This window comes from Colias philodice, chromosome 1 (genome assembly GCF_061535455.1).
Source record: "Colias philodice isolate Cphi_HAF_F1 chromosome 1, ilColPhil1 Martin Lab GWU primary, whole genome shotgun sequence".
Lineage (NCBI taxonomy): Eukaryota > Metazoa > Arthropoda > Insecta > Lepidoptera > Pieridae > Colias > Colias philodice.
The window spans coordinates 8,530,234-8,553,255 of NC_143086.1; the positions used below are offsets into that span (position 1 = coordinate 8,530,234).

The 23,022-nt window shown below is 32.5% G+C and overlaps 2 protein-coding genes across 3 annotated transcripts in view; both read left to right on the forward strand.

The window, feature by feature from the left end:
- Ets65A (DNA-binding protein D-ETS-3) overlaps positions 1 to 23,022 on the forward strand; it is a 49,144-nt gene that overhangs the window by 12,442 nt on the left and 13,680 nt on the right. Inside the window, exons 1-2 of one of the 2 annotated variants that reach the window (XM_089714782.1) lie at positions 12,041 to 12,113; positions 16,968 to 17,021. In XM_089714782.1, the coding sequence (XP_089570908.1) occupies positions 12,041 to 12,113; positions 16,968 to 17,021 (127 nt within the window). Of the gene's footprint in view, positions 1 to 12,040; positions 12,114 to 16,967; positions 17,022 to 23,022 lie in introns of those variants that run through there. The other variant, XM_089714775.1, reaches the window with a different exon arrangement.
- On the forward strand, positions 779 to 3,481 carry LOC149491263 (dynein regulatory complex subunit 11-like). The gene has a single exon (XM_089714764.1). The coding sequence runs from the start codon at positions 779 to 781 to the stop codon at positions 3,479 to 3,481; it is 2,703 nt and encodes a 900-aa protein (XP_089570890.1).

Below are 23,022 nucleotides of genomic sequence, written 5' to 3' on the forward strand. Positions count from 1 at the left end.
TTGCTGTATGGTCGTGAAAAAAATTCCAAAAGTTCTGCAAACTTAACACAGATATCGGAAATATATACCGAATGGTTGTATAAATTTGCAACCTTTTTCGTTGACCGGAACATGTTTATTTATATTTATTTTTAATTCGTGGTCATTTTTTCGAGTAAGGTGGTCTCGGAATAATTACAAAAGTTTTGGAACTTGGTTGCAAACTTCGAAAACATCTATTCTGGTGCATTTACAAATTTGCAACCTCATTCAGTTTAATAAAAAAAAAAACATTAATATTCAATATTAAAAGATGTTCCGTACACTGAGATTGGTTGCAAATTTAATACGTGATATGAAATATTATATCGAAAACTTCCCCAAGTTTGCAGAACTTTTGGAATTTTTTTCACGACCATACAGCAAAAAATAATTTAATTGCAGTTCCGGACTGCGGACAAGGTTGCAAAATGGGATTTATTGTCGTCCCAATGTACCATTCACTTGACCGAAGTTTGATAACTTTTGGAATTATTGTGAATTGAATGTCTAGACTGACTGGAGTATTTATTTTACTAGAATTTTGATCAAATGAAAAAGAAGTACTATCTCGCAGAGCATACTATTTATTTGTATAATCTATTTTATCGATAGTTTATTCTTTCTGTCAAGTCTGTCTTGTCATTAATTTCTATTTTCTGATAGATATGGTTTAAAGATGGTTTAGTCACAAAACCTATGATTTTGATAATAATATACAACAATTTGATACAGATTTCCTTGATCACAAAAATTTAATATGTCTAACAAAGATTATTACCAACGATGGCTGAAAATGAAAGAGCAAATGCAAATTGCATTTTCCGAAGATGAACGCTTACAAGAGTTGGCAGCAGCTTTTGTTGGAATTAAACCTCAAGGTACAGCAGTTGAATTGGTTGCACGAGTATATTGCAAGTATTGCGATATATATAACAAATTATGTGATTGCTATGATCAAATGCATCAAGTACAAAGACGACCATATATCCGAAAAATCCTTGATGCTATTACGTGCCGTCTTTACGAACTGAAAGCGACACTGGAAGATGTTGAAGCTTTTGAATTTACTTACCCAGACAATGCACTTCAACAGCTACTCATGGTCCCTCAAGATATCGAAGTTTTATGTCCTTTCCATTACCCATTTGAAATAAGACAAGAAGAAATGCAATATATTATAGATCAAATTTTATCGGGAAACAGAATCGGTGATCCAACACCAACACCTTCCGAAATTGAACGCAAAGAACAAGAGAGACTAGAAGAAGAAGAAAGAATACGAGAAGAGAAAGAGGCGGAATTTAAAAGAAAAATGGCTATGGGTGAGGAAATATCTGAAGCAGCATCATCGATACAACTCTCACCACAGGAAATAGAAGAGCAAAGGCTATTAGCGGAATATAATGAATGTGTTAATAATATTCAAAGAATGGAGAGATCGCGATGTATGATAAGGGAGAAGGTAAGAAAATACAATAAAGATGTTAATTTATATTTAGAACTTGCAGGTACCAAAAAACCTCCAGCACGAGAATCATTACAAATAAAAGCTGCAAAACTTATACAAAAAATATACCGACGGTTCATGGAAATAAAAAGAGAACATAAGCGTGACATAAAACTTAAGGCGAAATTAGGGATGATTATTCCTTCTTGGACGCCTCCGTCAGCAAAAAATCAATTGGAAAAAGTTAAACAAGACCGGAGAAAATTTAGACAGATGTATTATACAAAATGGTTAGAAGAAAATTTAAAAGAAAATGCCCGTGTACTTAGATTGAGAGAAGGAGATATTATGGAAGATATATCCGATGAAATTCGACAGTGGTTTCGTGAATGGTACAATGAGGTTCGACTTTTCGATGAATTTCCTTGGCCGGATGAAGGAGGATCTATTTTAATAGTTAAAGGTGAAACATTTACTATAGAAGAATACATTGAATGGAGAACAGAAGAAGATAAGAGACTTAAGGCAGAAGCTGGAGCCCCGAAAACAAAAGAACAAATTAAAGCAGAAAAATTGGCAGCTCGAGAAGAAAAAAGAAGGCTGGAAGCTGACGCTAAAATCAGAGAACAAAAACGTTTACTTGATTATAAAAAATCTCGTCTAAATCCAGATAATGACCCTGGTATTTATATCACAATAGGAAAAAGTTTAGAACCACTACATGAAGCTTGGGAACTCTATCAGAATCAGTGGAAAGATATAGACACGCCTGATGCACCTATTCAAGTATTGAAGGGATTTATAAAAGAACTCGTTACAGAAAATGCGTATAAAGATGTTCAATTAAAATTGCGACCAATTGTGGATGATATGATGCGATTAGAACTAAATATGTTAAAAAACTCATTGAAGTTGGATTACAATGCCGCAGGCATTGCAAAACCACCACAAAGTAAAAAAAGAAAAAAGCCTAAAAAAGTTAAGCTACCAAAACCTGAGAAAATTCCTCCCGCTAGAATGTTCCAGATGTTGGTAGACGAAGGAATTGTCAGAAAGTATCCACGGATCACGTTAGACGATTTTTGGGGAGACAGAAACTACGCAGCTGCTGACACGCGTGCTGTTTTGTGGACGCCAACATTTCCTCCACATTGCATTGGAGATGTCAAAGAGCAAATAAGAATTCGGTGCCTTCTGGCAATGGGTTCATCCTGCCCCAATGCTACTAGATCACATCTTTTAATAGGACCTAAAAGTTCCGGAAAGAGAAGTTTAGTTTATGCGATCGCAACTGAAACGAATTCAATTCTGATTGATTTATCTCCCATGAACGTTTACGATAAATTCCCTGGTCCGAAAAATTTAAAAACAATGTTTCAGCTAATAAACAAAATAAGTAGGATAATGCAACCCACTGTAATATTGGTAGACAACGCTGACAAAATGTTTTATAAGAAAGTTCCTAAGGAAGAAAAAATGTTCGATGTAACAAGGCTCCAAAAAGATTTCTTCAAAGAAATTATTAAACCAATATCATTAACTGAAGACAAAATATTAGTTTTAGGAACCGCTTCTGAACCTTGGTTAGCAAAAAATGCTCCCATGTATAAAATTTTTCCTTCAACAATATTAATCCCGAGAACAGATTATGGTAGTATATCATACATTTTATCCAGGATGTTAATGAAATATCATGAAATGGATAGAGAGTTTGACGTGCATTGTGTAGCTCAAGCGCTGAGAGGATATGATATTGATAGCATAAAAAAGGGCGTTGACAACTTACTAAATGGCCGAAGAGTCGCACAGTTGTATTATAAGCCTTTAGAGCCCATGGAAGTGGTCGCATCTGTTTTAGATGCTGATGGAGTTTTTACAGGTGAAGCAGACTTTGAAATGTATAAAGATTGGTATCACTCTTATTCTCCATGGGGAACAAAATATTACGATTATATGCAAATGTTGGAATCTCAACTAATTTACAAATTAAAAGCAGAAAAGAAGAAAAAGTAATGACATGCATATTTTTAGTTTTCGGTCATTTATTTTTTGTTAACTTTTTGTTTTTTACAAATATATTATTTTACTCTTTATATATTTTTTTCTTACAAGCCATCGTAACGTTACCTAATTCGTTCATAGCTTACTTGAATTTATATGGCCACGATAAATGTAACAAAAATAATGTCTATATCTAAAAACTATTTAGAAAATGTGATATTTTAATTTCTTAAAAAAATATTAAATGAAATGATTTGGCTGACGATATACCAATACCTGTGACCAATACGTATATTTAGGTACCAAATAATATTTTTATTTGACTCTACTGTAAGGCAGCACATGTCACAAAATACATAAAATCTACCCCTCGCACGAAACGCGTAAGCTGCAATGACTTACAATAGTTTTAAATTATTACGAGAGGTGGCATTAAGCTCAAAGCTCACTACCCTGTTGATGTTTTAAGCTTTCGATAGAGGGCAGTTATATTAATTTTAAGGAATATGTAAAATAATATATTTTAGAGAGGTAGGGCATTTAAATATATTTATTGGTAGATGGAAAATAAAATGTAATAAAAATATCAAAATATTATATTATACTTTGGTCCGGTATAGTATGTTATATTATCTGTGCTTTGCCCGTCTAAATGGATCGTGTTTAACTCGAATTCAAACACAGCCGCGTAAAATATTACTATTGAACTGAAAAAAAATAACAAAGCCATTTCATGCCTATATACTGAAAACGTTACAAAGACAGTTTTAATCTCATTTTCACTGGATTAGCGGTATGGGGGTATAGAGGAGCCATTGTGTGTCCCCTCCCGGCCCCTCCCGTCCCCCTCCCAGGTGGGGATCTGCCGGATACAGCGGCGGGGAGCGGAGACACAGAGATCCGGGCCGCCAGTCGAAGCTCACTATTGTTAGAACACCTATAACCCACATTTTGCAAATCACATATTATGTGCCCAAACCAAGTTAAACATTTAATATGAAGCATCGACTGCCTGTTTTCTTTTTGCTTTTTGAAGGCGACTTTTTTGTTTTAAATAGTTAACTTAATTGATATGCCTTTTCAATTTTAAATATGTATTGTAGTAGTTCAACAATCATAATCACTTTAAAGCGTCGGCCAGGAGCGAAATCTTAAAATAAAACAAAATCGCCGTAGAGACAGGGATAAGATTTTTTATTATAAGTCAAGTAAAAATTCGTAAATGTAATTAAAAAGAAACAGATATAGGTAATCCATACTAATATTATAAATCCGATGCGAGAACTCTGTCTGTCTGTCTGTTACTCAATCAAGCCTAAACTACTGAATCAATTTGCATGAAATTTGGTATGGAGATATTTTGATACCCGAGAAAGGACATAGGCTACCTTTTATTGCGAAATATGTACCACGGGCGAAGCCGGGGCGGACCACTAGTAATACATAAAAATAAATGAAGATAAGGACATACATAATAGTACAAAATACATCCTTGTTCTTTCGAGATAGGTATATGTATAAAACGTTTAAGTTGTGTAAGTGACAACACAAACATACCACACCATATAATTTAAATGTCTACGAACTTAAGCTAATCAATTAAAACTTTATCTGAATTTATGAAAGCGCACCGCAGTAAACGTATTTTCATAAAACCTCGTCTTGTCTTTTTATTGTTGGCGTCAGAATTTACTATTTGTTGGAGAATTTCACGTACCTATTTATTTTGAATTTCCGCAATTTTAATTACAGTATAAAACAGTGTTCATTATTTAAAATGCCCTTACGTGAAGAGATAAATCGAAATGCAAAAAGAAAATTGAACATTTCTGTATAGGTTTCACTCAATCAACGTGTACTTTACATGGTTGGCTGTAAACACAACCAACCATTTAAACAACTATCGCTTATTTTGATAGATATAATAGAGAATATTTATCAAAATCATAGCGGAAGTATAAACTATGCATGTAATCTGATGGAGAGAAACTAGAAAGCCAATCGTAAAATCAGTGCTACCTACTAATAACCGTTAATAGGATGACGGTGATGCCTAATTCGCCCCTCCCTTGACTGCCACCCCGTGTTCGGCTCTCTAAGCTTATTTCCGGCGCGCCGCCTGTTTGTATTAATTTTAAATTAAACACAGATAAGCCGAGTCGTCTGCACGTTAGCAGGAATATGAATTAGAGATTGGTTATTCATTTTGATCTGTTTCTGTCTGACGTCACGTAGACAGCGTTTGTGAAACGTCAGGAAGGACTATTATGTCGCGGGCATTGTGTTCTTGTTAAAGTATTGATTGAAACTAGTTGAAATCTTTTGTGCACGATTTACCATATTTGCGAGTACAATAGATGTTCGTTATTAGTTTTAGTAAAGAGCGATACTGTCAAACAAATAACTTAAAAATAATTTATGTACAAAAATAACGCATACTCCGACGCTGTGCTATCTTATTAAATCGAAAAAATATTTAGCTTTTAATTTTTAATTAAATGGCCTTTCTGAATTTTGCCTAGCCTCAGGTATTAGGTTACAATTAGGTTTTACCGTTTTAAAACAACTTTACTACAGAAGTAATTGTTTTAATTTTTTTTTTCATGAAACTATACGACAAGCAAAAATATCACGGCTTCCTAGACAAGATTAGGCATGTGAAAACACAATATAATAATCATATTTCTAATCTCGATTGTGTCTAAAACATATTGTGCATGGGCAAAGGAAAAGCGATACGCTTAAACTTATGGGATTATAAGATAGTAGTGGTCACCCAGTGGTCGCAATTCGGCTTGTGACCAAATATAACTAAAAAGAACGAGAACTAATAAATGCGTGCATTTTAATAATATTAACCTTCTGCCTTCCTCCTTTGCATAAACTATAAGTGTGCCAAATTTCATTAGTAAATAGATACCAGAGATGCACAACCGCAATCTAAATTTAATTTAATTAACATAACATTTACGTAAGTACCTATATTAGATTAACAACATCTTCCATGAAAAACAAGTCTAGCTGTAAAGATTCAGCCCAACCATTCTCCATTTTTTGGAAATAAAGATTTGAAAGGTACTAATACAGAACGGGGATATTCAGAAGAATGAATAGCTGATGATGGAATATAAATTAGCACAGTAATGTGGTAGGAAAACAAACTCTTAGTTTTATCAAAAAAAATTGTTGGAAAAAAAACCAACTGAAGTAGATGGTCCTAAAATTGTAAAAGCCTACGTATGGATGGAGTTGATTATTTCTTGGGAATAAGTTGTATATGATATTAGTTTTTTGGCTAGTCTAAAATAAAAATGAGTACTAAAATAGTATCTACGTTGTAAAATAAATTACAAATTTCTCGAAATCTTCACCATAAATTACTGAACAAAAGGGTATAAGAATGAACACCGACTGAATTAAAAAAAAATAAACTGGAGATTGCTAAAAGTCTTTGAATGTGTGGTCCATCGTTACAAAAAAATAGAATCAGGTAGCCTTCTGTAACAGATGAAGTGATTAAGAAGATAAAAAATCAAATGCAGCAATCCTTACCCCCGATATGTACGGGTGTGAAAGTTAAGATCACTTTCCAATCTGGAAGGAGAAATCACCAGTGCTAAGGGAAAACGTATATATCTTGCGAAAAGTTTCGTGTTTAGTTATACTTTAATAAAGACAACAATTGTTTTTACAGCATGCATCAGTAAAAAGAAATGTTTCATTTTGTTGATTGTTCCTACGTAAGAGCCAATACTTAGTGTATGTGCATAGTGTACACATATGGACAGAATTAAAAAAAATATCTACTAATTAGGTGAATTTTATTTTTCTTTATTATTTTTTTATATGTATACCCTACCTATAGAGAATCACATATATTTTTTTGAGACGAAAATAAAAAATCATGCGTTGTAGGGTTAAATATTGAAACTGAAAGGTTTTTTGAGATTTACTACTAGAAAATACATGATGAATTAAACATGAAAACAGGTACAGACTACGGACCAATAACATTTTAAACGATCAAGCTTTTCATTGAGCCTCAATAAGAGAAAATGGAGTAAAATACGTTGTGAATAAAATAAAGTTGTTGGATATTGGTAAAGTCCCGCTTAACCAATATCCTGCTTATCGTTTTTATTTTCTGTTACACTTACATGTAGAATTTAAAATTTTTTATTTTTTATTTACTTGACTTAATGCGTGAGTATTAGGTAGGTATATTTTGTAACTTATTTTTTACTTTGTTACAACAAGATGCATTCCAGGAGTAACATTTAATTATTGTTTATTTACAATTACATATTATAAACGTGAAAATTTAGATAGTGATTGATAGGTACATGATTGTTAAGTTTTCATGCAAAACGGCTCATATGATGAGTAGGAAATTTGGAATTGCGAAATGTTAGCAAAATACTATTGTATAATTCGCTTCATTAGATTTCTGATAAGTCGTCCTCAATTTGTTACAAAAATAAGTTTTGTTCAAACGTTTAAATCGCTAATTCCTATGGGACTTTCCCGCTTCAGCGACCGCAACTTCAAAGCCGTGTCCTAAGCGTCTAGGGCGGCAACGTACCGGAAGTTAGCGGCGCGGCAACCGCGCGACAGCATCGATCATGACCGCACACACACACACACAAAAGCACATTGTACACGAGATGCACACGAACACGAATCTTCGCAGCGCCTTGCCCTGTACTTTAAATTGCGTTTTAGTTTTGTTTATTGTGATTTGTGAACAGATTGAAAAGGTGGAAATCATTTCATTATAGATTTTGCGCCTGACTGGAGTGCGTCCACAACAGTGATAACAATTTCATAACTAGATCTGAATATAATGAAAAGTTTATAAATGTTCAAAAAAAATGTGTTCATATTCTAATGACACTTTGTTCACGTTGTTAGGTATGTGAATTTTACTTTTTTTTACATATAGGTAGTTTTTCATTGTTTGGGTATAAAGTAAATGACGACTGAAGTCACGAAAGTAATCAGATTATATAAAAATTGGCTGTAGGTAGTTTTGTTTAGGCCGTGCAAATTCATGCATTATGAAAAATCTGTGAAAATCACTTCTCTTTCGTAGATTTCGTCGTTTTTAACACTCTTTTATCAGCTTCACTTGCATGTTTGTATGCAACCTACATGTTTGTATTGTAACCTTTGGCCTCGCATTTGACCTATTTTAAATGGACAGATTGAATTCAAACTGCACACTTATGAAGGATCATTGTGAATGCAATCCTTTCATGAGTTTAAGTGTGTTTTAATTTTTTAAACTACATATACTTACATATATTATATAACATACTATTACGGTGCATTTATATCAAACAAGCGAATGCTCATTAAAGCCCCACTATGAAAAAAAAATTTTTATTGTAAACAGACGTAGAGCATTCTTTCGTTGTTCTTAGTGCGTTCGACAGGATTCTATATAATGTAACTGAATAACACTGAATTCGAGTTTTCGTTCGAAAAGATCCCGAAAGAATGCTCTTGCTCTAGCTCAAGCTCTATGTTCGTTTGTTTATTTATATCTCACACAAGAGATAGCAGAAATTGTTAGATATATAAATATTTATCTCCATCTCCATGATTATAATAGTAGGTATTTAAGATTATTATAAAAATTTCCCGTTTGAAGCCCTGAATGCACTAGATTATTTTCAATGTACCTATAGATAAATACAAAGTTGCAAAAGAACAAGTAGGTATATTTTTGTCTCAAAAGCAAAATATGTAAAGGGTGAAATAGTTACTGCTTATTAAATGATTTTCTAATTTCTGAAAATGGCGGGCATAGTTTACGGTAACAGGAAAATAGATCGTTCGGCGCTTGGTCAGCTATAAGGTATAGGTAGTACATGTATTATGTATTTTTCTCTTTCCCCTTTCAATTGATTGCACAGTTGACGATCGACTTTGCTAATAACCAAATTATGTGCGCGACGGGCCATGAACACTGTAGGTAACTACGTTCCTGTAAATATCCGTTGTAGTTATTTTGAAATATTTTAGTTTCTCCAATAATTATCATCATATTAAATTAACTTACTTGTTACTTTTATTGACTGTTGTATATTAGGTATGTTAAAATATAAAGAAATTCTAAGTATGTAAGGCAATGATGTAAGAAGGTAGAGCCGCATTTTTAACGAAAATTAGAGGTGTGTATATTTGTAGTAAAAAGAATTTGTCTAGTCTAGTAGGTTCTACAAAGCAGATAAATCCACGTGAAAAAGTTGAGTGCATCGTCAGGTAACTTTGAAATAATAAAGGACTCTCAAATATTCAATTAACAATTTTTCTTTTTACTAAACTGTACACGTGTAATATGCAATTAAGGTACATTAATTTATTTTGATTTCTCTTCTGAGATACATCATACAATACTCGCAAGTAAACTTTAGACCACAATCCTTTATGCTGGCCAAGTACGTGTTGGTACTGTCGCAGTAGAGTCGAGTGGTAGATACCTAGATCGCATGTAGTCAAACGTTTTAATTTTACAATATGTCAGTTTAATGACAATCTCATTTTATCAATTAGCCTGTGATCCTACTGCATAATTCTGTGTATATGTGGTTTTGATGAAATTAATTTTAAATGGAAGTATGCAATCGATTAGCTGTGTGTTGTCTGGAAAAAATTACCGCAAGTTGGTATCTGCATTTTACAATCAGTTTGCATATACAAATTGCAGCTATATTTTACGTATTTTAACGGAAATTTTAAATAATAGAAAAAAAAAGGGTTGCCAACTCTCAGCCAGCAGCATCATAAGGTGTGAACAAAAAGTTCTTGTATTAAATGGGGGTATTGTGCAAATTGATAATTTGAAACTAATCGCTTGGCCGCAGCTTAAATTTATTCGAGTCTTTAAAAAATCAGATACTGTATTTCCATTATATGCAAACAGGGCAAGATAAGGTACTGTGTATGTTCATTTATAAAATTAAACAACTCAAAAACCTCATTTAATAAAAATTGAGTAGGTAGGTATTATTTATCAATCATTATAAAGCATAAAATAAAAGTAACATTAACAATCTTGTAATAATAGATATTATTGCCAATCATTTTCACAAAATAAAAGATTTAATAACGTCACGCAAGAATTCAGTGTTATAATGTAGAATTTGTTCACGCTTCACCCGCCGCCCGGGCAACAGTAATGTTGGAGCGAGGGGCGACATTAGAGCCCTATCTCGATATCAGTGACGCGACAACGTTACTCGTACTTTGCATAACTTGTGTATTTATTCTGTATTGCACGTGCGATCTTTGTTGATAAACAAAACTTTTGCCACCCACTCCAGTTAATGGCTCGAAAAATCGAATACGATTGCATGATACACATATTCTACATGTTCAAATTTTACATTACGAGTTTACGCATACACACATATACATATTTGCAAAATATTTTAAGCATGTAATGGAAGTGAATAAGGATAAAAATACGGTTTTTTATAATTGCTCGGGCTCGACAAATTGAACACAAAGACAATGGAGGTCCATACAATCGAAATGAGAGGAAACATTCACAGGCACAATTAATAATAAATGAAAAAGAACACATGTACAAAAGACTGAACCGCTATTGTTCACAGCGAAATATGCTTAATAGGAAAAATATGATATCATGACAAATGAATAAATTTAGGGAAAAATACAATACCTGAAAAACATATTTCTGCTTTTATATTATTGTTAACAATCGTTTTAGGCGTTCTATTAAAGATAATATTACTCATGCATAAATCAATAAAAATAAAAACCATCAGTAGGTATGCATTATAATCATATTGTACTACCTACTCTACACCGCTACGAAATTTCCATTCTAACTAATATTATTAATACGAATGTCACTCTGTCTGTCTCATCTTCACGCTTCAACAACTGAACCGAATTGGATGATATTTGCTACAGCGATAGCTTGGTTAACAGAGAAAGGATAAGGTTTTTCTTTGCCTACGCGGGTGAAACCACGGAACGCCAATATTCTATAAATACAAACTAGGTACTAACAAAAATTGAAATTGTATTTATACCCAACCGAAACACAAAAAACTTACACAACAATAATCGTATTTCAACCATTATGCCGACAACGCTACTGATGCTTTCAAAGTATCTTTCTCCGTAACGAGAGCCTATTAAATTGTAGAATTCGATTGTTCTGCAGCAAGTCTGGATAGTGTGAACAAAAAAGCAAACTGAAAACGGCACAAAGCATTCAATTTTCGCCAAACCATCGACGGATAAGCTCGCTAACAGGCTGTCGCGGCCCACAAAGCCTCCTGATTACCAGCGCCGTAGGAGTACCTCGTCATTAACTCCCACCCCTGTTTATTTTTCTCAGATAAAGATTAGCCGTAGAGTTTTGCTATTGGCGGCGTGGATTGTGGAAAAGAGAGGGGATCGGTCAGGGGCGGGTTTCGAAAAGCTCCCGCCCCTAAGTAGCGAATATCGTCGGATGCAGATGTTAGTCGAAAGTGTCGGCACTGCGATGCGTAACGTACGTATAATGCTCCCGTCAACTATCTAACGCGCGCCATGCTCGACATCAAAGGTTCCGCCGACTACCTCAGTCGGTCGGGAACATTTACCAACTTCTCGATGCTTTTCGGTGAATATATTTCCTTACTTGTGATTGTTGTGTTGTGAAGTGTTATGTGCACTACCTTCTGAAATTGCATGATAAATATTTTGTACAGATATCGTATGTAGAGCAAAAACAAGCGATGTTGTAAACAAGGGAGTTTATTTGTTTTTTTATTTTTATTATTCTTTATGGTAACTTAAAAATGGATATCATGCGTAAATAATCTTTTCCCGTGTTAAAAGATATAATAGTCAAAATAACAAAGGATTTTATATTTTGTTAAATTTGTTTTTTATAATTTTTAATGCGGCCTCTTCTAATCGTTTTTGACGTAGAAGTAAATAAAAACAACTTTTGATTTAATTTTTATTATGGCACTAAAATTACCTTTGATTATTTATCAACTAGCATTAACTTAACATTTCACTTAATTGGAAAAAAAGACAGTATTTAACTCTAAATGTAAAATCATAATGTCAAAATTTTCATGATAGATTTACTCCCGAATTTTATAAGAAAAACTTTGTCTATGTATGCTTGAATGGTAAAGCTTACCTATTAAAAATGGACGTATTTAGTCAGGAAATGGCAAACAGCTTGCTGGCTGTGGCTGTATGTTGACCATCGTAACCTTCTACGTCGTAGGCCGTAGCGTCAACGTAGGCCTAGTTATTTACACACTGTTTGTCTTTAACCGAAAAAGTGTTAAGCAGATTATACTCGCAAATGGCAATGATTTTACTAGTTATTATTCCATGGTGTGTAATGTGTATAGTTATTAGCCAATTGTAAAGCACTGTGTACAAACGTCATACCATAAATTTATTTTGGGTAGGGAATATTTTTAATCGGAATACAATAATATAATATTAAATTACCTATTAGAATATAATATTAAATAAGTATAGCATGTCGTATATTGATATCATTTTTATAGAGGAATTAATTTATTACATGTGCTTTTGATTAACCATAGATGAGAACATAGAATTATGCGATATGGTTTTTTATAAAAATACTAGTGGTCCGCCCCGGCTTCGCCCGTGGTACCTACATGTTTAAACTATCCTATCTCTCAAGTTGGATCGAACTGCACATGGTGTGCGAATTTTATTATAATTGGTTAAGTGGTTTAGGAGTCCATTGAGGACAAACATTGTGACACGAGATTTATATATATAAAGATTACATTATTAAAAAATAAAACATTACTTACCTACTACCTAAAGATATTATTCTACCTATAGATATTATTAATAACCATCTATTTATAACGATTTCCTATAGGATTACCTTCTGGATTCATAGACCAAATTAACTATTATTTAAATCTTTATGAAACAAATGTTATAAAAATATAACTTACTTATTACTGGTTCGAACCCTTAACGCATTAATAACATATTGAGCTTAATCGAAGTGCTCGGTTGTTCTGTATAGCATCTCATACTTTGTAACTAACAGAAAAGTGCGAAAAGTGTTCCCAACGTGTTGTGCGAGTCGAAAGGCACTAAATAGCAGGGATTGTGAGCAGCCGTAAGACCAATTTAGTACTCGAGACACCCCAGTTCTGACTAACGATACAAGTGTCATCTTCCTTTAATTGCTTGCGTTTAAATGCCGCGGCATAGTGAAGATTTTTACACCTTTGTGTAAAGTGTAAGTCTTGCAGTCTTTTAACCGACTTCAGTGTCGTTTGGCAAGATTCTGAATAAAAAAATAAAAAGAATTGCATTTGTAGCAGTTTAAGCGCTTTATAATATGTTATATGTAATAAGAAAGTCGGTGTTTAGAGTTTTTATATCATTACAAGTTGTACTATGATAGAGTCCGAGATAATAAAATAATGAATAACTGAACAATATTTTTAACATAGATTTATTAAGATGAAATTTAAAGTGTCCTATGCGTGTACTTACAGATATAAATGTACACAAAGAAAATGTGTAAATTAGGCGTATTATTGGAAATATTTCATATTGTTATCAACAATACAAATGGCCTTTTCCATAGCAAAAAAGTTGAATAAAGGTTTATCATCAAGATTTACGTGACGATTTAATGATATCTTTTATTAAGATTATTATATTATTTCCTGTAGCATAACAATAGACATTGGTATGCATAATAAATGTTCATGGCTAGTGCAAGGTTTTGTTCAAAAAATACCAAAGTTTTTATGAGAGAAACAAAAATGTTTGCATTTAAAACAAAAACATTTTTAAATAATGGATTTAGTACCTAATCTATGATTTTTTTTATTCCTTGTATAGATTTATTATTGATGCCTTTATTGATGCTTCTTATGTGACTATTTGTGACGAATTATTGTGACTTATTTCGATTTATAGATACCTAAATATAATAATAATAACTAACATACATAGTATCCTGCTTATACCCTGCATATAATGTTATGTTGATTAATAATAATTAATTGCAGCCTATAATCTATCTCTGTACAACATTTTATACAGATCTAATTAGCTGTTTTTTATGTGAAATAAAAAAACATACATACATTCAGATACTTAGATATTAGAATTTGTTAGGATTATAATTTAAGAAGGATGCAATCACCGATGGACGGACAATGTGGAAAGCTAAAGATGTTCTTCTAAATGAAAATAAATTTCTTAAGTGCTTTTGAACATTATTCTTGATTCTTCATGAGCATATTATATTAAGATATTTCGAGAAACACCATCATTTTATAAAGAGCAAATATCACATTCAAGAATTCAAGACTGGGTTACGCGGTCGGTGTCGCTTAGTAAAAAAATAATATTTAATACAAGCAATATTAATGTGCGGAAAATTTGTCTCTACTAGTTAAAATCCAAACAATTTAAGTGTTGTGTTGTGAATTTATAAATCTGATTGGCTTAAACAAACATTCATTGTGTGTGACTATATTTCACTGTGTTGGATACACAAAAGTACCTCTATTATTTGAATAGGCCTACGCTGTGGGCCTACGTCACAAAACCAACGTTTATTTCAATTTACCGTCCGGATTAAAAAAAGAATTTTCAATTTTTCAATGATTGGTCACGAATCTGGATTACCTTATATGACTATTATACATTATACATTATGTTATATGCAAATATATTATTTATTAAAAATATATTAATATAATGTGGTTGAAGTCCGTTAAGTTAATAAATAATGATGTAAATAAATGTAAACAAATAGGTATAAAGTAACATTTACGTCTAAAACTGGCTAAGTAAAGGTAACTGGTAACACATTTTAATATACTACTATTATTACAATATTTTATTTAGTTTATATCACAGGAATGGTAACACTTAAGAAAAAAACATGAAAGCCACTTTGTAGAGTTTTCTAGGATCAACAGTTTTTGGTTTGAATTCTTTTTTTCGATAAAAATAACCGTGTTCGGGAAAAGTCCATAAACTATGATCATAAACTTTGACCCTGAATTACTTTTGAAGCATACATAGAATCGATGAGGATTTTAAAAACGTTTTTTATATTAAACCCTAGACTCTACACCAATAATTAATTGGCTCTCCGGGATTTTTTGTTATTTAACCATTAACTATTTTTATGTCAAGTGATAGGTATAAGTATTGCAATTGATTGAAACATAAATAATTACTTGTACACGCAATGAAAAAATAAACTTAATAAAGTAAACTTTTATTTCAAATCGCATATCGTTGCATAATATTATAATATAATTATTGAAGAGTGTGAAATATAGAGCCCTTCAAATATTGATTTGTATAATCAATTTGAATTTAGAAGAAAACAATTAGAACTGAGAAGTGCTAGGTATATTTAGTGCTATAATTACTTAACATTTAACTATTTAATCTCAAACAAATACTTATAAACTATCCTTACAGATAATTCTGTACGTTACTTAAAATTAATTACCGCTAAGATATATTAATGCCATACATTTCAATACTATTCTATCTTCTATGCCATTTCCCTAAGCCTAAAAGTATCTAAAGCAGATTTTTAATTATATAAGCTTTATTACTACTGGTATTATATTATCTGTGGTTACTAGATTATAAATGATATTTTACGCAAATCAATTAACATTTAAAAACGATTAATATTGATTTAGAACAAAGCACGATAAACACTGACTAGGGGTTGACCTGTGACCACAGTGCCGTCACGGAGCAGGAACACCCCTGAACTTTGGGGTGGTACAATATTACTTACGCATATAATATTTGAAGCATATTATGGTTCATTATTTTTTCATTTGAGTTAAAATTGTTTTGCCCAGGTACAAAGATAATTCTCATATTGGTTTTGCTTATTAGGTTTGATTGTTGTTTGATTTTGCCTTGAAATTGTATCTCATTTTATATTCTTATAATATAAAATTATACCACAATATTGTACATACCAGATTTTATTAGGACAACTGAAAGAAATCAATTAATATTAGTTGTACTTGTACTCCAGATATATAATTAATGTTATGAATGTTGTAAAGGAAAAGCAAATCTTTTTCATAACATTAATACATTTTAACATAACATTCTCACAAATTAGAATAAAATTCGTTAAAACTATCACTTGTACGGAAAATTTGCATTCTACAAGTTAAAATCCAAAAAAATGGAAGTGTCCTTTGAATTTATAAATCGGATAGGTTAAAACAAACATTCATTGTTTGCGTCCACTTTTCACAGCGTTGGGTAAACAAAAGTCTACCTCTTTTATTCAAATAAACCTAACTGGTGGTTATTTACAATTCGGGTTTAAAATATATAGAGATCCAATTATTCAATGATTTGTTACCATTTGTTACCGCTAAATAAAAATAGTTATTATATAGTTAAGCTTTGATTTCTAGTATTTAAACTGTTTTCTTATTTTCAGATGCATCGTATAAAAGTTCGTGGTCAACACATGCAACAACACAGGGTTCACAAGGTATGTGGAAATACATTTTATTATTAACTAGCGACCCGCCCCGGCTTCGCACGGGTGCAATGGCGGCCGGCCGGTACCGCCGCAAACGCTACGTCCCGCAATTTTTAAATCTGTAATATCTTCGAAAATATTCACTTAAATCATACGGTGTAAAGGGCCATATAGATCTATATTAAATGAACAATGTATTCAAGGTATTTAATTCGTTAAGGATTAATGCTGTATTGGTTAAAATCGCTTCGAAAATTAACTATTATTTGTCGTAAAAAGTAAATGACAAAAAAAAGTTATTGTGGGTTATCCATAAGATATAGACATATACCATCGCGGACTTTTCTGTAGACCTTTTCAATGTGTACAATACTTAGTAATTTTGATAATTTTTTGATAAAACTCGTAGGGTTCAGCCTGCGTTTGCAATGTAAGCGGAAAACATGTAATTATTTACGACATCACATTAGAAACCTCAAAAATAACAGTACTTCTCCACTATTTAATGGATGTTATTATACATATAAACCTTCCTCTTGAATCACTCTATCTATTAAAAAAAACTGCATCAAAATCCGTTGCGTAGTTTCAAAGATTTAAGCGTACAAAGGGACATAGGGACAGAGAAAGCGACTTTGTTTTATACTATGTAGTGATAATAACTATCAGTTTTTCGGTATACGATGTAGAGTTTTACCGTCTTATTACAAACACCTAAGTAGTCCTTTAAACCCAGATACTAAAGTTAAACCATGACTTATAAGTTTAGTGCATAGGTTTAAACTTATTCTTTAACTATTGTCTATGGTTTAACGCAAACATGTTTTGTAATAATACTTTTATTAGACAATGGTTTTAATACGTTTTAAACCCGGTTTTTAGTTAGACCGTGTTTTGTAATCAGAGGGGTGAATGTAATGTAATGAATAAATATTCATGCGATAGTAAGATGGTAGAAGTAAAGTTAGTGCTAACCATTGTGCTAACTTCTATTCATAAATATTAGAATTAAAAAATTAATACACAAATAACAAGGGTAATAAAATTATGTTTTTTTTTTATTTTCGTCAGGTATTGAGGTTTATTAAATTTTTGTAAATTCGAACCTTAATAGGTATCTATGGTAGATATCTATGGAAATTACTAAACCAAAGAATCATTTTCTGTTCATAATTCGTCGTCTAACTGATGAAATATAGGCATAGCTGTTTATATTTATTGTGGCAATCTATTATCTACTCATCGTTTCTCTATGTAATATCTACATATAGAAACTATACTACAGATTCAATCTGAGATCACTGTTAGACCGGGAGATATTGACACAAAATTTCGAGTCATTTGTAACAAGATGGCGGTTCTACAGGGGTCTTAGTACGCAATGACAAAAAGAAAAATGATGGTGTGAACGCTGGTACCGGCGGCTTAGTAGCGTGGGCGTTAGTCGAACTCGTCGGAAAAATAGCGAAAGTCAAACGATTTGTAACACAAAAATTTTAGAATTTACCGATAGCCCATAAAAAACGATGTAGGCGGTAGTGTCATGCCATACTTTTCCAGTTTATGAAGGGTTTTAGTATTAATAAGGGAATTTATACTAATGGATTAGTATAAAAACCTAAATCAGTACCTATCTTGAATTATAAAAAAAGGAATGCGCTTAAGGTGAAACGTATAACCATAATTTATTTATATGTATATCACAAACGCGAACCGAAACTTTTTACTGTATTTAAGTGAACGTGAAAATAAACCTGAAATAATATATGAGCACTGTACAAATTATTCGATCATGAAGCTCGTTACTGCCTCGAGAGGCAGTAACGAGCCTAAACCGACCACCGTTTCAGCCCAACTAAATGCCGAGGCATTTAGTTGGGCTGAAACAATTCATAGTTACGTGTTAAGAAACATTTCAATTAAACACTATTACATTCAAGAATGCAAGTTGCATGTATAAAATTTCGTTGAACATTTTTAACGTTAAAATAGAAACTACCCCAAAACATAGCACGCAATGGCGGAGCGAGCGCGCGGCGGCCACGCGCCGAATAAAGTGAACAATATGACTTTAATTCTTTGATTGACATTTACAATATTTCGGTAAGTGATGCAATATTATCTGGGGTGGGGGAAGTTATCGCTACGCTTCAATGCCGTTTTTCATTGTTTCCTCGCTTGACTTCTCGTATAATGTTCTCGTACACTTAAATCAGTTTTAGTTAATCAGGATTGAATTTTGTGTGAATTATGTTGTGTATGTAGGACGTAGGTATTTAGTTTAAACATTGTTTTTCTATTTCTCTTACTTTGTTAGACATGTAATGTTACCATCTCGAGGTCTACAATTATAAGCCTATAGATTGTTCATAAAATGGGACCTTAATGAACTAAGGTTTACCTCTGTAATTATTTCCAGAAATTCTAAGACATTGACTATACTTTTTCATTGCTAAATAATCTTTGCACCATTAAACCTTTGTTACTTATTAATGATTAATGATAGCGTACGATGACAGAACGAGTCAAACATACAAAATCGCGTCGCGTCGAGCCGTGACGACTTAATGCCCCTATACAATAGCTACAAACGATTTTGTCTCGCCCTAGGGAGCGATTATACTTACGGTTATTATGGCATCACTCGATATTACATTGCCGAAATGTATCGCATACCCTCAAATATACAAAGCGAGAGAGCAAAATCAATAATTTTTATTTTTTACTTTCAAAAACCTTCATGTAGTGATCGTATTTTACAGGTAGTGATAGGATTTTAGTTTTTACCAATGATTTTGCACGTTTAATTATTTTTATAGAGTAACTTTCTTTTCGCGGTTTTTCGCGCTTTGTCTAAAACTTGACAAAGTATGCACAATAACCGTTCTCTATAAACCCTTGATCTTAAAAAAAAACCGCATTAAAAACGTTGCGTAGTTTTAAAGATCCAAGCTCACATAGGTACTGACAAACAAACAGCGGGAAGCGAATTTATTTTATAACAATTTTAAATTTTCTCAACATACATACATCCAATTAAATTGTTTGGAAAATTGAAGTTGAGCATAATATAGATAAGCGAAGTACTATGTGATCCATCAAAGAATAGGATCGGCAATGCCCTTTAAGTTTCAATAATTATTCTGCCTTCTGAGATACAGGTAATTACCTAGTTCAGAAGGCAAAGCAATATTGTAATGTTATATCTGAAGTTGCTAATAAATTTTATTTTATTTATTATTTATTTAATAACGTGTCAAATGTTATTAGGAAAAAAAAATATTTTTCTTAGAAATGCAAAAAGCATTTCAAAAACTGTATAATTAACAATGTTTAATTACATTATTTCTTAACTTTATTGATAATTCGTTTGAGTTAACATCTATGACGTCACAAGATGGCACTTAATCGATCATATTCTTTGTTAGATCACTTTATGCATATTGAAAACGTCATTTTAGTTTAATCAATCATTACTTATAATTGCTAGATATATTTTTTCTATAAACTATTACTTTTAGTTGCGTAATAAGCCCCCAAATCGACCTATACACTATGATCCCCCGTCGCTCGTTCAAAACGAATTATAAATACGCAGGCGACATTATTTAAACTAAACGTTATTCATTATCTGAGATTTGTTAGGTGACGCCCCTAATGACTAAATTCCCTAATGGCTAAATAGTTATTAATAACTTTATTTTGCATATTTAGGTTCGTTGGAATATAGTCTTTGAATAATAGTTTATTCTGACCGTGTAAGTTTTAGCCTTATTTTTAATTTAGTAGAGTTCGTACAGAAATTTTCAGATGAACAATAGAGTTGAGACTTTACATATATACGATACCTACTCTGTTAATAAATGAATAAAAAATGTTGGAAACTCGAGAATCGAGAAGGATAAAAGAAAAAGTAAAAAAAATACAACCGGGGTTTCGTTGAAAGGAGACGAAGCGAACGGCGGCTTGGAAAATTAACTGAAAGTAGTATTCGCCAGTGATTTTCTATGCTCCTCTCTCTCATCCGATTTAGGTAAGTGTGAAAAGGCTAGTATGCTGGGGAAAACGCTTCAGGCGCTTCAAGGGAAACAGTAAGCGCCCCTATTGTTTTGCGTGCCGTGAAGCGAAAACGAGCGCTGTACGTTTTCTAGGGTATATTAAGCGGAGGATTGTAATTTAAAATGAAAATCAGACCGTTATCTAGCCTTAGCTATACAGCTATTATATGATATAATTTTCAAAACTTACTGGGCTAATGCTTTACGTAGTACATCCTAAGTGGTAGCTATTCATTCTTGCCTTAGTGAGGATTATGGATATTCAACATTTTTGTGAATGTACTTTTCAAATATCGTTAAATTATAAAGCTGTTATCTCAAATAAGTATGTATACTTATCTAAATAAAAAATGTTTAGATAAGGTTTTGTTTTTGGCTACATTTGCCAATATCGATTCGAAAATTAATTGTAAAATAAACTACCCATAGACAGTCACATAAACAATAATTTATGGAAATCCTACCAAATCTACGCAAAATAAAGACAATAATCCACTTCTCTTACATCGTTTCTAACCGTCGGATAGAGGTACTTACATACCAGAATTGTGTATAATAAGTGAGGCGAGACGAAATCTGAAAGGGCTTAACCATCGCGTAGCAAGAGATCAAAGGGCTCGTGCGAAAACATTTGACAAAGGCGTCAGTTTGGTAAACAGCCTCGGGCGTTGAATTTGCTTTGGCCAATTTTTAATCTGATGCTGCAGATTTTTCATTTCTTTGTCTGCTGTAAAATGTTTCGGCGAATAGAATTCAAATTTTTGAATTCACCTTTTACTTCTTTTGTTTTATTTTATTTTAAATTCTGAGTCTTGAGTTTGACGGAATGTGCTGAAAGGTTGCTGAAAGTGATCACAACATCTAATTTTGTCTGTAACATAGGTCACCTACGTGATTCACTAAACTTGCTAAGAAAATAGTTTTTATAGGTACATTATTATTGGGATCTCGAGTTACATGTATGATCGATGCCTTGGGATAGTGTGCTGATACGTTAGCAAACAATGGATATCCTATGTCCATGCGTGTAGACATATTATATCAGGTTTATAGGCGCTGCTAACACACTAGATATGTCGAAATTCTTAATAGTTAATGCTTTGGTTAATGGTTATCAAGGGTAAACCATTGATATGATGTAAGATAGGTATGTACCCTATAACATGGTATTATTTTAGTAATCGGTTATTAAAAAAAATAGACAATACTTTCTTATATTCTTACATGTTATTTTCTTTCATATTCCTATACTATGATGTGTATGATGAATACGATTTATCTTGAGAAAACAAGACACTTGTCTTCAAACAGTCAAAGTTTGTGTATTTTAAATCTCTTTGCTTTCAGAAAATTGAATAATAAATAGATTTTTGCGTAAAACAATAATTTAAAAAAAATAGTTTTTCTAGTTCATATGAAACAAACAATTCATAACAATCATCTATCAGTCCCCCAAAAATTCAATGAGCATAGAACATAGAATCAAAAATACACCGAAATCAAAAGGAGTTTCCGCAATGTTGCTCTAACACTAACAGCGCGTGAAATCCTATTGAGAGCATCAAAGACTTCTCCTTGATCTGTAGAGCGTAGCCAATACTAAACTTAATGGTGTTGATTTTAGAGTGCAAAATTGTTATAAGCTCGCTCTTTGTGCCTGAGGCAGTGTCATCGCCTACAGTATTGGGCGGTATTATCTGCAGAGATTGCGCCTGAGGCGCGTTGATGAGCTGGTCGTGTTAATTATAAAACAATTTGCTGTGTGTGGCCCTGATGCGCCAATGTTATGCCACGAGCAATAACCGCATGTTATATCTGTGGCTGTAATGCAATTTATGGTTAGACTCTTGGTATAGTTCTAATCAATGGCATATAGGAATCAAAGCCTTACATACTTCCATTTAAACTAAAACTAGTATTTGAGCGGATTTTAAGACATAAATGACGTCTTG

Excerpts from the sequence above, each read along its gene's own strand:
- LOC149491263 (XM_089714764.1), top strand. The coding sequence starts at position 779 with ATGTCTAACAAAGATTATTACCAACGATGGCTGAAAATGAAAGAGCAA.